We start from the raw sequence: 17,106 nt of genomic DNA, 5'->3' as shown, positions 1-17,106 counted from the left end.
AATTATAAGGTTTTTGTTGATTGTGTGTTTGAAGCTATTTGAGGTTAAGTGTGTTTCTATGTACTTGATAACAGATTTGGGTGTATTTGTGTGATTACCGGATAAAAACAAACTTAAGTTAGGATTGACTATTCAAATTTAAATATTCAGGTTATCTGACTTCCGATAGCATGTAGATCCTTAACTTAGAGGTTGCAATATTTTGATTTTAGGTAGATACATTTCCTCTCTAGACATCAGTTTCTTTATTTATTTGTTGCTTCCTTTATTATTTTGATTTTGGATTTTTGGTGATGTTTATGTTGATAACAACGACATGATTTTGATTTTTGTGATATTTTGATGTAGGAGTTTCATTTATAGGGTTTATTCCCCAAAAAGTCACCGCATTTGTATCTCCTTCTCCTCTACACCACCACCATCACTCACCACCCTCAATCAGAAGCCGTTGTACCCAACCACTTCTCCTTTCTTAGATTCCTCCTATCCCCTTTATACTCGTTTAAGTTTTGTACTTTTTACTATTTGTTTGTTTTTTATTATGGAATCAATTGAAGTTAATGTTTTGATTTGCAGGTGATGATATTACACAGAGCCAATTCTATTTTTACCCACTGTCCATTATGACATGACTGGGATCCCAACAAATTACCATGGGGATGTATATCCTGATACTTACAACTTGCTATCATTAATAATGTTTCTAATAGTGGTATATTCTATTCACCATTCCTTTTTTGTTGTTTCAGGTTGTTGAAATTAAAGCCTTGAATATAATTTAAAAGGTACATTATTATTATTTATTTTGTTATTTAAGATTAGTGATAAGTGCAAGAAAAAAAAAAGTATGTACATAAATGATGAAATCAGGTCTCTCTCTCTCTCTCTCTCTCTCTCTCTCTATATATATATATATATATATATATATATATATATATATATATATATATATATATATATATATATATATATATATATATATATATATATATATTGAGCTGTAGATGAGTTATTGGTTAGGATAGGAGAATATGTAAAACCATTAAATGAAACCCTGACATATTTATGAATATATTTGGGTTTCCTAACCATTTATATGAACTAAATCTTATTAGGATTAGTTGAAAATTTGTTTGATTTAATATTTCTAGGGTTATGATATTTATCAAGATTTAATTACAAGCCATCCTTTTGTACTGTTGGTAATGACGATGTATCAAGCTTTAGGAATGAAACAAATGCAACCAATAGTCATTAATTCTACCTTACCATTGCAGTGATTGATGTTAGAAAAGAATTTGATAGCATGGAGACTACAATATAAAATAAAAATGGAAGTCAATTCTTTAGAAGCACAGTCAAGGTATGAAAGCGGGCATACATATATAAACATGTAACATTTATTTCTTTATTTTATAGACACCATGGTTGACACTAAGGCTTGTGGTGTTTGGGCAAGTTCTGGAGTTGATTGAGTCATGCAAGAACAGAGAGATAATCCCCTGCTAAAGATGAAAACATAACACTTAAAGGTGAAATCAATGTGGTGCAAGTATATGAGTGTATGTGTGTGGATTTCATAATCAATTGGGTGTGATATTGTGCACGAGTGGATTGAACTGGAATGAGTGATTGTATATTGTGAGAAAAAAAAAAGTTTTTAAGATTTTAAAATTTAGGTGACAAGTTTTTTTTTTTTTTTTTTCAGTTTTTGTGTTTTCTGATCAATAGCCTCTTAGAAGTTGATTTGCAGATTAATTTTACCAAGTATGTTGCTATGAATGAAACAGGTGCTTTCCAACAATATGAAAATTCTACATAGTTGATAACTTTGAAAAATAACATAAAAGTTTAGAATAAATGCAAAATCGAATAAGACTGAAGCAACCATTTGCACCCAATCTTAAATTAAAGAGTAAATATTCTTGAATAATTCCTTCTGATTTCTTCTCATTCAATGAATAAGGAAAAGTGGCAAATACTGATTGTGAATTATATGAAAAGTTTAAAAAACTCTTGAAACTGTGAATCATATGAAAAGTTAAAAAAAAAACTCTTGAAACTTTGAAGATGGTTTCGGTTGTAACAATTAAAATTGTTTAAAAGATGGTTTCGGATTCCTAATAAAACCGTAACCGAACAGCTACATATTAATTAACAAAAAGCAAAACAAAACTTTCGGTTGTAACAATTAAAATTGTTTTGGTTCGGATTTTCTGGTTATTATGATCACCCTAAACAAAATGGTACATTTTCAGGAGGTTGAAAAAAACATATCTTTTAACCCAAAAACCATGCCTTGAAAAAAAATATATAAAAATAGCAAATGGTCTGTATATTATAAATGGCTGGCGCATCGCACATGTAAATTGGGAACTCAACTCACCGATGATTCAGGTGGAAGGGGAAGGCAGACCTCTATTAGTGGAACAATACCTACATTCAATTAACAATGAAATCAAATCAAATGTTAAAGAGTCAGATTAAAATCTTTAAAATTATTGAACATACCATACCCAACTTAGTGGATAAGGACATGGACACTTATCTAGATTAGATTCTGGAAGGTAGTTTTGTCAAAACTTGAGATCATTTCTTGACAGATTGATTCTTTTATCTCCCTTTGATAACTCTATTATGTATGTCCTGAAACAATGAAATGAAATCAAATGTTTCTGAGTCAAATTAAAATTTTAAAATTTTAATCTTGTTCCTTGATAAAATCAAAATCAAAGTCTGCAAGAACAATAATCCTTTAATAATATTAATGCCACTGATACTTTTCATATTTGGATTAAAAAGTGGGCGAGGAGGGAAGCACATGAAGAAAGTTCAACAGGTAGATCTTCAATTGTGTTTCTTGAAATTAAGATCAACTTTTGTGGTGGAACAACACTTAACCCATGCCCTCCTAAAGAAAAGGGTTTATTTTTTTTAAATTATAGTATTTTTTACAAAATCATTCAGATTCTTTAATAATAATCTATATGTTGGATGAAAGAAGTAAGAAAATATAACCTTTGAAGCAAGCGATAAACAGGAGGCCATAGCAATAACTTTTTCCTTGCTCTTAGATGTTCCACTTTCTGCATCATTTTTAATTAGAAATAAATCAAATGAATTTCGAAAAAAACATTCATTTAGGGATTGGATTATCCACTTAAAAGCTAAAGCAATCCCATTTGGAATTGATTGAAGAAAACCTGTTGCAATTTGTGGCATTGAATGCTTCCCCAGATTGGCATATTCCGATTCCGATTCCGGTGGCACAGGGGGCATGGCTAAAACTTGGGGATTCCTATCATAAAATCCAACATCTAAATCTTAATTACAAAATAAATAAAAGATGTTGATCATTTCAAAAACCAAAAACAGAGTTAGTTAGTTAGTTACAAAATCAGAAATGACATCAATCAACTTAACTTGCTCCTCCTCTGTGGAAAATTCCGCTGGTTTGGTTTCTTCTTCTCCAAGACCAATAAAATCCCATGAATGTGTAATGTGCAGCTTCCTTCCTCTTTTTACTCTCAAACACAAACACTCCTTCCATCTCTACAAATAATAGTAACTCCCTATAAAATGTAAAAAAGCAACATATAATTTTATAAAAAAAAAAAAAAAAAGTTAACAGAAATGTAAAGACAAAAAGATGTTACTTTTTGTCATGTTTGACGCAGGAGCGGAAATTTTGAGCATCAATCAAAAACAAAGCATTGGTTACCTGTAGATTTTGCTAAATTGTTTTGTACCAGTTAAATTTTAGGAGTTTTTCTGAAATAGAAAGGTAGATGGTTTATAGTTGTTTGATTTGTTTTTTTTTTCTTTAATAAGGCATTGCATTGTGATATAGACTAGGGAAAAATTGAAGTGTTTTGTACTAGTTAAATTTTAGGAGTTGTTTGATTGTTTTTTTCTTTAATAAGGCATTGCATGGTGTTCTACCACCCCGTTGTGTTGTGGGGAGTAGGGTGCTGTCAACTGCCTCTTAATTCCTTCCTGATTGCAAAACTCAATGAATTCATTAGACGTGAATTGAATTCACCTCCTCGATCTGTGCGCAACATCTTTAATTTGAATTTCCCTTCACTTTCTACTCTTAGTTCTGATCATCGATACCCACATCACATGAACCTGCTGTAGTCATCTATCTACCATGAGAAGGAAATATTGATTTCCTGCTAAGGTTTGGGGGGATATAGGACCCCCCCACATAGATCAGCATGAACCAATTCCACATAGCCTCCATCTTGATTGCCCATGTGGTACAAGTCAGCAGTGGGCACTGGAACGATACTCCACCGTTATCTTTTGTGAGAATCTGTCATGTTATCGTATCTAATGTATTTGGGCATAAACTAGAAAGCTCTGATACCAAGTGTTGGTTCAGGCCTACGCCTTTGTCTGGATCAAAGAAAGTTTACACCCAAACAGAGTAAGTAACAGAGGTTTCTTTTATTTCTGAATACACCTAAACAAAGGAAAGCTACAATACTTGAATAGAGGACAAAACAAAGCTGCAAAGCTAAACTGCAACAAAAGTGTGCTCCTAAAGTGGTGGCAACTAAGCCACTTATTCCTATCGACAAGATCAACACGGGACCAAGTCAGAATTACTTTTCCCACAAACAGTACCTACATTCAAATAACAATTTAAGCATCAGATTAAAATTTTAAAAATTATTAAACATACCACACCCAATTGCTATTTTTGCTAGGACATGGACATGGACACTTATCTAGATTAGATTCTGGAAGGTAGTTTTGTCAAAAACTTGAGAGATAATTCCTTGAAAGATTCATTCATTTATCTCCTTTGATATCTCTATGTATGTCCTGAAACAACAAAATCAAATGTTAAAGAGTCATATTAAATTTTTAAAAATTATTAAATATACTATACCCAACTTAGTTGCTACGACATGAACATGGACACTTATCTAGATTAGATTCTGGAAAATAGTTTTCTCAAAACTTGAGATGATTTCTTGAAAGATTCATTCATTTATCTCCTTTGATAACTCTATGTATGTCCTGAAACAATGAAATCAAATCAAATGTTTCTGAGTGAGTCAGATTAAAATTTAAAAAAATTATTAAACATACCCAGTTGCTAGGAATAACCAACCAACAGAAGAATTTAAAAGAGACAAATAATAAGCAAGACGACTTTTAACTAAATAAAGTACATTATTACCTGCAATTTTGCTTTCTCATGCACAACTTTTCATAATTCAAATCCATACTTTAACATCACAATAAAACTCAAGGAATAATCGTACTTACTGCATAAGAAACACAATTTTTCATTTGAATCCAACGCCAGACCTCCCCTCCTCCTCCTTCTTCTTCCAAGTTTGTACATTGCTACTGCAACAAAAATGTTGCTATTATAGATAAAGAAGGTAAGTAGTATATGTGATGCTTGGTAAAAAGAGTAAGGTATGTTGGTATTATACATACCAGAAGAGATGATAAAACATCATTATAGCGTTTGAATGATGGCTGTAAATTTTGATACTCTCTGGTTTGGGTTGGTGGGATAGGGTTTGAACTTGATTCATTAGATATGGTGGATTCGGAAGGTAGTTTTGTCGGATGATTTTTTGAAAGATTGATTCATTTATCTCCTTTGATAACCACTCTATGTATGTCCTGAAACAATGTAATCAAATGTTTTTGAGTCGCATTAATATTTTAAAAAATTATTAAACATACCACACCCAGTTGTTATCTATTGCTAGGACATGAGCCATTTTTTGCAGTTTTGTTTTTAATCTACTTCATCGGTAAGGTCAAGATTTAGATTTGGATGGAAAAGTAGTAAAATGAATAGGAACAGTGTTCTTTCCAAACCTGCAATGCAATATTGGTGTGGTGTGGTGTGGTGTAACCACAGACACAGACACCATTTAGTAGAGCTTCAAACCCATCTGATGGAATCTACAAATGAAGGAGAATGAGATAACATACGAAAAATGACCAATATTATTCACTTTAAAAAGTCTAATTTACCTGTCTAAGTGGAGTACACACACACACACTAGATGTTGAAGTGACTTCAAGATTGCACTTGTTCCTTGATCAAAATCAAAATCAAAGTCTGCAAGAACAATAATCCTTCAATAGTTAATTACCACTGATACTTTTCATATTTGGATTAAAAAGTGGGTGAGGAGGGAAGAACATGAAGAAAGTTCAACAGGTAGATCTTCAATAGTGTTTCTTGAAATTAAGATCAACTTTTGTGGTGGAACAACACTTAACCCATGCCCTCCTAAAGAAAAGGGTTTATTTTTTTTTTAAATTATACTACTTATAGCCATGCACATAAGCTGTTATGTCCAGAAACTTGGTATTTCTAAAGTCAAAAATCAAAATTTTCGGTTGTAGTATAAAACTGAATCCAATAAGTGCAAATGATCTATCTCTAAGTAGCAAAGAGTAAATGAACTTTTTGACCTAAAATCACATAAAAGGAAATTAAAAGTCATTTCCTCAATTTGATATTTGGACTAAAGATTATCGTTGAAAGTACCTTTCTATTTAGAAGTGATGTCAACTAACAAATAACAAAAACGAAAAAGGGCTGAAAATTCCTTTAAGACTAAAAAAAAAAATACAGCACATTCCTTCACTACATTTGGTTCAGTTGACATATAATACCTACCAAAGATAAGTTCAAGCTATCACCTATCACACAAACAAACAACATGTTAATATTAGCATAATCACTTTTCTTACCATATAACATTATACTTCCATTTTACTATAACATAAAGAAACTAAATGAGAGTGAAAACCCATGGTTTGCTCAAAAATACACCAAATGGTACAGTCAAATCTTAACATGCTGATATAGATACAAGATCCCAGATATCAACTACTTTTTATTATGAAATAGTTGATCTTTCTTTTCTTCCCGGATGAGTAAGCTAACCAAAGTTTATGATTTAACCCAAACAAAATGCAGGAAAGCTAGGAATCACAAACACACACACACACGCGGTAAGTAGCACAAAATTACAGACAATAGTGTGTAATAGTATTTGATAAGAACAAATATCTCATGGGCATTTTATCAAACACATAGAGTGCAACATCAAATGCAAGGTTAAGAAGGCAATCAAATACAGCACACATTCATGATAATAAAAAATCGAATACAATTAATAAAAATTAAGAACATCAGATTAAAGAAGAAACCTGGATGACGAATGAATTGAAGAAGAAAACCAAGGTGTGAATAATAGCCAGAACAGTAATCGAATTTATAGAGTGATTTCAATATGGAATTCATTTTGTTCCACAAAAATTGGGATCTCACGTATCAACAGAGATTAACGACTCGAAAATAGAGCCTATATATGGGAACTCTATCAATTTACTTCATTAAAAATTCAAATTCAAATTGAGGAGACAATTTGATGATTTACCGGAGAGTCAATATGAAAGCAATTCTCCTGTTTACTAAATTGAAGAAAAAATGTTGTGAGAGTAAAATGGATACAGAAAGTATGTTTTATGGGATGTGAATTTGGAATGCAACAATGGTCTGAGGAAAATAAGGCAATTGATTTGAGAAAACAAGTTATAGATTCAATTGGTTGCTGATATGTAGGAACTCAAATAAAGCCCATATTACACACCACAGAGAATCATATTTGTTTAAAAAAAAAAAATTTACACATCAATTTTAGAAGGTAGAAGGAAAAAATTGAAAAATATGAGAAAATGACATTTGTCAAAACACCTAAGAAGTTGACAAGTGGCAAAAGGATTTTTATTTATTAGAACAGACTGCATTGTGTGATATAGGCTAGGGTAGAACTGAATTGAGAGAGACTATTTACTGAATGATTGAAACACTCTGTTAGTAGAATGTGTATTACAAACTGACTGAAATTAGGAACTCACCGTTGAATTCATGTGGAAGGGGAAGGCAGACATCTATTCTATTAATGGAACAACAATACCTACATTCAAATAACAATTTAAGCATCAGATTAAAATTTAACAAAATTATTAGTTGCTATTTTTGCTAGGACATGGACACTTATCTAGATTAGATCCTGGAAGGTAGTTTTGTCAAAACTTGAGATATAACTCCTTGAAAGATTCATTCATTTATGATTTATCTCCTTTGATATCTCTACTTATGTCCTGAAACAACAAAATCAAATGTTAAAATTTAAAAAATTATTAAATATACCATACCCAACTTAGTTGCTAGGACATGGACACTTATCTAGATTAGATTCTGGATCAAAACTTGAGAGATAATTACTTGAAAGATTCATTCATTTATCTCCTTCGATAACTCTATGCATGTCTGATGAAGAACAGAAATTAGGGTTTGATGAAATAGGATCAAACCTCTGAAAGATTGAAAAGAAAGAAGATGATGAAATTGACTAATTGATTACACGATTAACACAATCTAAAAGATTCCCCAGGGAATCTCCCTCTCTCTAAACCGAAAGCTTAAGATTACACTACCAATTTCTCTAGACATCCTTTCTCTCTATTTATTACTTCCTCCGTCCCAAAATTATTGTCCATGGACAAAAAAACACATAGATTAAGAAAAGCAATCATTACTTTTGTCTTTTTGAGTAAAATGACCCTCTTGCCCTTTTCTAAAACCAATGGGAAATGTGTGTTTGTAATTATTCAAGTTTACTTTATTAAATGTTAGGGGTAATATGGTAAAAGTGTATATCTAGTGGACAAAAATTTTGGGACAGAGGGAGTATAATCCTAGCCCACCTAGGTGAATTTCCTGTTTTGCCCTTTACTGGGCCTTCTAGACAAAACCTATAAAATTCTTGCTTAAATGGTATTTGGGCCCAGCAATACCCATTTCCTATCATTTTAAGTGGAACCTTCTATTCATAGAAACAGAGGGTATCCTAAATGAACACTTACAAACATTCTTAATGAATAATCAATTCATATTTCTCTCAATCGATCCTAGCATGTATGTAGCAAAAGGGGGGAAACATATATCTGGAAAATCGTATTAAACTTTTAAGATGAAAAGTAGGGAGGGCAATCCACAGAGGATAGTGAGAAGAGAAAATTACCAATGGCCACAACAGGCCAGTCGATGAGGCGATACAAAATCAGGGAAATTAAATCTCAAATTCAGATTCACGTTTTTTTCAACCCATTTCTTCCCTCCTTTCCCTTCCTCGGAATTCAAAAAAAAAAAGATACCGCTCCTGCCACAATAAGCAACTTCATTCTCTTTTATTTCCATTCGATAGAGAAATTATCATAAAGCTACAGGGTATAGGTCTCGCTTGAATCTGTTGTTTAGAGATAATTCCTTGAAAGATTCATTCATTTATCTCCTTTGATAACTCTATGTATGTCCTGAAACAACGAAATCAAATGTTTCTGAGTCAAATTAAATTTTTAAAAATTATTAAATATACCATACCCAACTTAGTTTCTAGGACATGGACACTTATCTAGATTAGATTCTGGAAGATAGTTTTGTCAAAACTTGAGAGATAACTCCTTGAAAGATTCATTCATTTATCTCCTTTGATATCTCTATGTATGTCCTGAAACAACAAAATCAAATGTTAAAATTTTAAAAATTATTAAACATACCATACCCAACTTAGTTGCTAGGACATGGACACTTATCTAGATTAGATTCTGGAAGGTACTTTTGAGATGATTTCTTGAAAGATTCATTCATTTATCTCCTTCGATAACTCTATGTATGTCCTGAAACAATGAAATCAAATCAAATGTTTCTGAGTGAGTCGGTTTAAAAATTATTAAACATACCCAGCTGCTAGGAATAACCAACCAACAGAAGAATTTAAAAGAGACAAATAATAAGCAAGACGACTTTTAACTAAATAAAGTACATTATTACCTGCAATTTTGCTTTCTCATGCACAACTTTTCATAATTCAAATCCATACTTTAACATCACAATAAAACTAATCAACTGAAGAAATCATAATCATACTTACAAGGGCATAAGAAACACAATTTTTCATTTGAATCCAACCCTAGACCTCTTCTTCTTCTTCTTCCATGTTTGTACACTGCTACTGCAACAAAAAATCAAAATTATATAGAAAAAAATTAACTGCAAGCTAAATATTGAAGGAAAACAAAAAACTCGGTGCCATTTAGTTTTCTTGGCAGCTGAAACTTGCAAGGGCATAATGGTAATTAGAAGTGATTGTAAAAAAAAACAAAACTCTCAATGCCAGTTAGTTTGAAACTTGCAAGGGCAAAATGGTAATCTTTTTTCCTACCGACTAAGAAACATATTTTAACAATTTAAGCCTAGCCTAACCCTTTTCATATTATCAAAGCAGCAGCATATAACATACAGATGATAAGAAATGACACGTGACCTTTTTTTATGCAGCTTTCATGGCCTAGTGTCCATACGGGAGGAGTGATCAGCCAGGTGGACAAACGGGCCCGGAGGTTGCTTAATCCGGTTGGGGTCCTCTGTAATTAAAAAAAAAAAAAAAAAAAAAAAAAGTAAATAGTATTAACTGCAGGGAACAGCAAGCAACATACTTTATTCTCACTACCAAATACCAATATTGGCAATGTTGGTTACTCAAACATAAAACTTGAAACTTATAGAATAGTTTCAGGTAAAAAAATGTTGCTATTATAGATAAAGAAGGTAAGTAGTATATGTGATGCCTGGTAAAAAGAGTAAGGTATGTTGGTATTATACATACCAGATGAGAATGAGATGATAAAACATCATTATAGGCAGCATTGTACTATGACAAACCTACAACATAAGTATATTGTTATTATAGGTAAACAAATAAAGTACGAGTCAGGAATAAAGTAGGAGTATTTAATGATACCTTCCTTCCACATTCCATGTTAGAGATCGAAATTGGCTTGTACAAAAGATGGATAAGCAAGCTGTTCCCATTAATTTACTTTTTATAACATACCTACAATATTCATTTAGATTATGTTAGTTGGAAAGCCAGAACAGAATATTGTCTAGGAGCATTAAATGATACCTTTTCATAACAGGTAGGTAAGGTAATCCATACTTAATTTTGACTCATGGTCAACTCATGAGATGAGCTTTGAGCTTTGAGCTTCCAACATAACTATGACCAATATAACCAACCAACAGGCAAGAGTAAGATATTTAAATGCATATGCTAACAACATCATGTATGTATGTATGTATGTATGTATGTAAATGTAATCATCATTTAGTATCTATCTTTCAACCAAAGAAAATGCTCGGAGGAAAATAGATACATACTAATACTTGCTTCATTATATATGCCAAATGTCCCTGTTCTCTTCAACTTCAACACAGTCAGTCGTTTGATAGTCAACAACTGGCTTGGCTTGGCTTGGCTTGGCTTGTTAGTTGGAAGAGTCCTACTAGACAATGCCATATAAAACAAAATAATCATTCCTAAATCTGGGACAGATGATTGAGGATTAGCGTAAATGTATACACATTACATTACATGTGTTTATTAAGTCATTCTTTTTGCATTGAGTTAAAATAGAAATATCCATGTAGTTTATTATTCCATGTTCTCATTAAGTAGAAAAGAAACAACAATTAAGAAAAAAGTTAATGCTCTTATCTTCATTTAATAGACTCTTTTGTTCACATACAATGGATGCATAAGAATTGTTGCTACATGTCATTGTCAATTCTTTCAATATATATAAAAAAGATGATAAAGACCCTTTTTCTAACAGAAATGAAGAATTATGCGTAAAGTACAACTGGAGTCTGAATTGTACCTTTAGGAGTAACAAGTAACAACAGAATATGATTATTTAACTGTTGCTCAAAATCCCCCACTCTTTTCTGCTAATACTGTAATCACAGAAATTTACAAATTCATATGCAAAAAGAAGAAAACTTAACTGCTACTGGAAGGAATAACTTACTTACTATGTATGTGGTTTTGTTTTTGTGGATGTATGTATGTAACATCTTCAACAGGACTGGAGCAGAATTCTTGTCATCCTTCCTTTACCTCAATTCAATTCCCTCGACGACGATTACTTGGTATTTAAGTTTAAGGAACTAAAACACAGTAATTTAATAGATGAAATTTCTACATTTACCTCTTTATTAAACTCTGAACGACATGCATGCAATGCAGCAGCATCTATTATCAAACAACTAATATTCCATTGAGCCGAATTGCTGTGACATTCTGCTTCATTGGAGCATGAGTATACAAAATCCTAGTTTTCTATTGTTGTATGTTCTACAAAGTCTAGGATCAAATGTTTTTCCTAATAAACTACTTTCAAGGACCTTATAGCCAAATTATATAACCATCTGCCAACTTGCTGCAAAGGAGGCCAAGCCATTTCATCACAAATTAAAAAAAAAAAAAAAAAAAAAAAATCCAAAATTGACCATCTGCATTCACATGTTCATTTGTTGTTAACTTTCAACTAAGAAATGACTAAACTATAAATTCATGACCATATTTTTTTTTTTTTGACTTAATGAAAAAAGAACAAAGCTTAAGTGCTAATGGAATAACTTACTACATGGTTTTCTTTTTGTGGATGTTCAGGCCTCTAGGAACCATTTCCTCCTGCTTTTTTTTTCCTTCCCTTCTTTCTGCTTTTTTCTTTTTTTGCGCCTCGCTATCTCCATCCGAAATGCTTCTTTCTTCCAGTTCCTCTCATTCTCCTGTTTTTCTTGGCGTATTTTTGCAGCCTTAGCTGCCACTAACGCCTTCACTTTAATGTCTCCTCTCCTACCTTCAAAGACAAAAACAAACAATGTCATTTTTTGGTAATTCAAACTTTGGAATAGAGAAAAAATTTAACTACCTGGCCAAACTGCAGCTGCTTGTTTTTGTGGATGTGGAAGAAATGATGTTAACGGATTCTCTGTAGTCGATGTTGACCTGTCCCAGAGATTTCCCAAATCAACAGGAGATGAACAAAAATGCTTTGTTTGCCAAGTATTAAAGGGAGGAAGCGAATCGTCAGTTTGCTGCTGTGTTGGATAAGAATAATCCGCTATGGTCACCGAATCATAATCAGTGCTAGTTGAAATATCCATATCCTCATAATCAATGCTGGTTGAAATATCCATATCCTCATAATCAGTGCTGGTTGAAATATCCATATCCTCATAATAAAAGTCTTCAACATCACCATTGCTTGTTTGATCAGATTCAGAAGCCGCACTTTCCACTTCAGTAAATGCTGCCTGTGTAGAATAAATAATGCATAAGAAAATTCAGGAGAAAAATGTTAAATAAAAGAAGGGAAATGCTATTACAACTTCACTTGACATAATCAGAAAAGAAAACCATATTATTTACTCCTGGTATTGGATATGTAAAGGAATATATCCATCAATATTTGGTATATCTTACACTGATATTTAGAAATGGGTTATATACATATATTCTGTCCAATTTCAAGTAACATCTCATTGGAATGGGTTTCCAGTTACATTCTTGATGGTTGGAATGCAATTGCAAACAGGGTTTGTATTATGATGAGAAACCTCAATGCATGCTAAACTGTTTGTTGAAGAAAAAAAAAACAAAACTAAAGGGAATGGATTTAATGAGAAGTGACACTTACCTCACAGTAAACAGCAGCAGCAGCATCATGCAGGGAAACCTTAGGGTTCACCATTCTGTTCTTGGGAAGCAAACTCTCCTCCACCAATGGATTCAGATCCAAGTCCAAATCGATATTCATTGTCTCTGTACTTGTACACGCATCAAAATCCTCATGAGAACGTATCATTGCAGACTTCAACTGCTGCTCACTGGATTTATCATCTTTTAATGAAGCAGAATCCATATCCATTGAGGGATTGCCCAACAGTTCTCTAATCCTGGAAAGCAGACTACTACCTTTATTTGAATTGCATCCATCCATTTCATCAAACTTCAGTTGCTTAGGTTTAACAAGAATACAGCACTCAGAAGATTGGTTTAAGGCTAAAGCATCTGATTCCCTAGGATCCAACTTCTTTACAGAATTTACTTCAAAGACTGCATCTGATCCAACTTTTGGATTGTAAGAAGCAGAGATGCCCAGTTCTAAGGACCCACTAGTTTGTTGACTTGAACCTCTAGCAGATTTGCAGTCGATTCCTATGTGGTCTTCAACATTCCTATGTGGCCACGTAGCAAAATCCTTGTCTCCTTGTTTGGATAAACATGAACTTGAAGTAAGGGAGACACTTGTAAAATCACCACCAGCATTTTCATCCTGAATATCAACCTATCAGAAAAGACAAGACAGATATGGCATGAATAATGTAGATTTCCCTAATTTTTATTGAATAAAACTGTTTTTTTTCTTGCTAAACCTCCCCAGTTCTTGTTATGAACAATTCAGAAAGTAATACATGTATTAAGATCAGGGAAGTGTGAAAATGGAATGTTTTGTGTTGGTTTTGCAAGTATGTTACCCTAATCAGAAATAAAAAAGCATATTACATTACATATATATATTCTGTCCAATTTCAAGTAACATCTGAATGCATTGCATGCTAAAGTGTTTGTTGAAAAAAACTAAAAGGAATGGATATAACATCTTTTGGGCCTTTGAGCCCCTTCTAACTTGAGATGCAGAGGAAACTAATGGCTTGTTTACCTCGCTAGAGAGCACAGCAATTTGCTGATGTGTTGTTGGTAAAGAATAATCCTCCTCGTCATACAAATCTTCAACTCCCTGTTCAAAGAAAAAAACAAAAAAGTAAGAAAAAATCAAGAAAATTCGCAATACTAATATCGCCCCAAGAACACCAGAATCAATAGTAACGTCGACACTAAAGTTGTCGAATGATGAGTGTGAAGTCGGTGCAAGTGCGACTGTGAGAAGGAACAAGAAAATTATGAATTTTCCTGCCATTATCGATCCATAAAGTAAGTCTTCAACTCCCTGTTCAAAGAAAAAAACAAAAAGGTAAGAAAAAATCAAGAAAATTGGCAATACTAATATCGCCCCAAGAACACCAGAATCAACAGTAACGTCGACGCTAAAGTTGTGGAATTGTAAGTGTGAAGTCGGTGCAAGTGCGAGGAACAAGAAAACTATGAATTTTCCTGCCATCATCGATCCATGAAGTAAGTCTTCAACTCCCTGTTCAAAGAAAAAAACAAAAAGGTAAGAAAAAATCAAGAAAATTGGCAATACTAATATCGCCCCAAGAACACCAGAATCAACAGTAACGTCGACGCTAAAGTTGTGGAATTGTAAGTGTGAAGTCGGTGCAAGTGCGAGGAACAAGAAAACTATGAATTTTCCTGCCATCATCGATCCATGAAGTAAGTCTGCAACTCCCTGTTCAAAGAAAAAAACAAAAAGGTAAGAAAAAATCAAGAAAATTCGCGATACTAATATCGCCCCCAAAACATCAGAATCAATCGGGTCGTCGTCGAGAGTAAAGTTGTGGGATGATGAGTGTGAAGTCAGTGAAAGTGCGACTGCGAGAAGGAACAAGAAAACCCTGAGTTTTCCTGCCATCATCGATCGATGAAGTTTTCGTTTTCGTGGATTTCGTCGTTTGCTGTAAAAAAAATAAGCGCGGTTTGGAATTCGTTGTATGCTGTAAAAAGTAAAAGGTGAAATGAAATAAAAGGGAGAATGGCTTTTAAATAGGATGACACCGACACACCGTCATTATTTTAGAGTTTGGAACCATTTTTTATTTTTCTTTCATAAAAACCATACGTATTTCTTAATTTTTTCATATAAAAAAATTAAAAAGAAAAAAACAATCTTTTTCTAACAAAAGAATAACATCAGTATTAGTAAATAAATTATTTATTTTGATCTAATTTTGTCCCTAGTTATTATTAAGCAACATCCAACCCAAAACCCAAGAAAGAAAAGTAAATAAATAAATAAACCAACAGTTTGGGCTTCATTTTCAAAAACCGAAAATTATAATTTGGTTTCGGTTTTTAGATATGGTAAACCAAAGCGGGAAACGGACAGTTCATATGAAATATTTACAAAAACATATATTTTATGTATTAAATATAAATAAACTATACGCAACTATAACACAAACAACAGATAGTCCAAAAATAAAAATTACAACATGTGGTCGAGATGGAAAATTTAAAGACATAATTTATATATGTATCATATGATATTGTATATTTTAGAGGACGAAGGAAAGTCCATATGACGAAAACAAAATCGTTGAAGTGTCTATACCAAAAAGAGGTTGGTAAGTGGAAAGAAAAATGGAAATATGTGATTGCGAAACAGATTACAAACCGAATTCATCATGGCACAAAACCCGTAGACGAATTGGAGGAATTTATTGATTTCTATTGTAATTTTAAATACCCTTAGTTATTGTTATGCTTTGAATTTATTGAGAAGTAATTATCTTGGTTTTAATCATATTAAGGTTAATCCCAACTCTCAAGGAAAAATTATACTTAAACTCTAATCATGAGCAGGAAATGTTCCTTTAAGCGATAAGTTAACCTTAGTTTAATGGTATTAAAACACTAAAAATTATGTGTGGTTTAGGGTTCTTACAACTTAAAAGGGGTAAAAATGGTCGGTATGAAGTGGGAAGAATCAAAATGTTGAGCTAAAATCTATATGAAATGTTAATGACTTTTTCATGTAAAATTGAACCTTAAAGTGTGTTGACTCTTGTTAAAATGACCATCATGTCCTCCATCTTGTGTTTTCCATTAATTATTATTATTATTATTAGCAAAAAGCTAAATAACAAGGGGAAAATGGTCATTTTAAAAGGTTTAACGGACTTAAACTCACGGTGTGAATGAAACCAAAATGAAAGTAAAAAAAAAAATATTCCTTTTTAGACCTGAACCAAAAGAAATCACTAATCACAAGGACCGAATTTGCATTTCACTCAAACATTTGACTAAAGTGTGAAAAAGAAAGTCATACCTTTTGTTAGTTAGCAGCTGACATCAACAACATAATGTGGTTGTAGCCCCGGAGGCAGGAGAGCTGCAAAAGCACATAACCAATGATTATTAAAACATCAAATCAAACAACTTTATATTTAAAAAGTTACATTATTAGCCCCACCCCAACCCGATCAACAAAGAAAAAGTTATTAGTTACCTTCGT

The 17,106-nt window shown here is 32.6% G+C and overlaps 1 protein-coding gene across 1 annotated transcript; it reads right to left on the bottom strand.

Moving 5' to 3' along the window:
- Window positions 1-1,321: 1,321 nt before the first annotated feature.
- Window positions 1,322-15,599, bottom strand: LOC145074773 (uncharacterized). The gene is made up of 22 exons (XM_079021101.1): window positions 14,632-15,599; window positions 13,606-14,256; window positions 12,838-13,222; window positions 11,936-12,765; window positions 11,782-11,857; window positions 11,282-11,406; window positions 11,028-11,120; window positions 10,863-10,955; window positions 10,728-10,783; window positions 9,993-10,485; window positions 9,084-9,738; window positions 8,285-8,329; window positions 6,013-8,160; window positions 5,854-5,940; window positions 5,461-5,652; window positions 5,284-5,367; window positions 3,657-5,031; window positions 3,424-3,572; window positions 3,204-3,298; window positions 3,019-3,086; window positions 2,387-2,646; window positions 1,322-1,502 (listed from the first exon to the last, which is right to left on the bottom strand). The coding sequence occupies exons 1-4, from the start codon at window positions 15,505-15,507 to the stop codon at window positions 12,572-12,574; spliced, it is 2,106 nt and encodes a 701-aa protein (XP_078877227.1). The 5' UTR covers window positions 15,508-15,599; the 3' UTR covers window positions 1,322-1,502; window positions 2,387-2,646; window positions 3,019-3,086; window positions 3,204-3,298; window positions 3,424-3,572; window positions 3,657-5,031; window positions 5,284-5,367; window positions 5,461-5,652; window positions 5,854-5,940; window positions 6,013-8,160; window positions 8,285-8,329; window positions 9,084-9,738; window positions 9,993-10,485; window positions 10,728-10,783; window positions 10,863-10,955; window positions 11,028-11,120; window positions 11,282-11,406; window positions 11,782-11,857; window positions 11,936-12,571.
- Between the last annotated feature and the right edge of the window lie 1,507 nt (window positions 15,600-17,106).

Source organism: Lactuca serriola, chromosome 9 (assembly GCF_051521515.1).
Source record: "Lactuca serriola cultivar US96UC23 chromosome 9, Lser_US96UC23_V15, whole genome shotgun sequence".
In the NCBI taxonomy this organism is placed as follows: domain Eukaryota; kingdom Viridiplantae; phylum Streptophyta; class Magnoliopsida; order Asterales; family Asteraceae; genus Lactuca; species Lactuca serriola.
The sequence above is the reverse complement of the archived record's forward strand: the minus strand, read 5'-3'. Positions and strand labels throughout refer to the sequence as shown.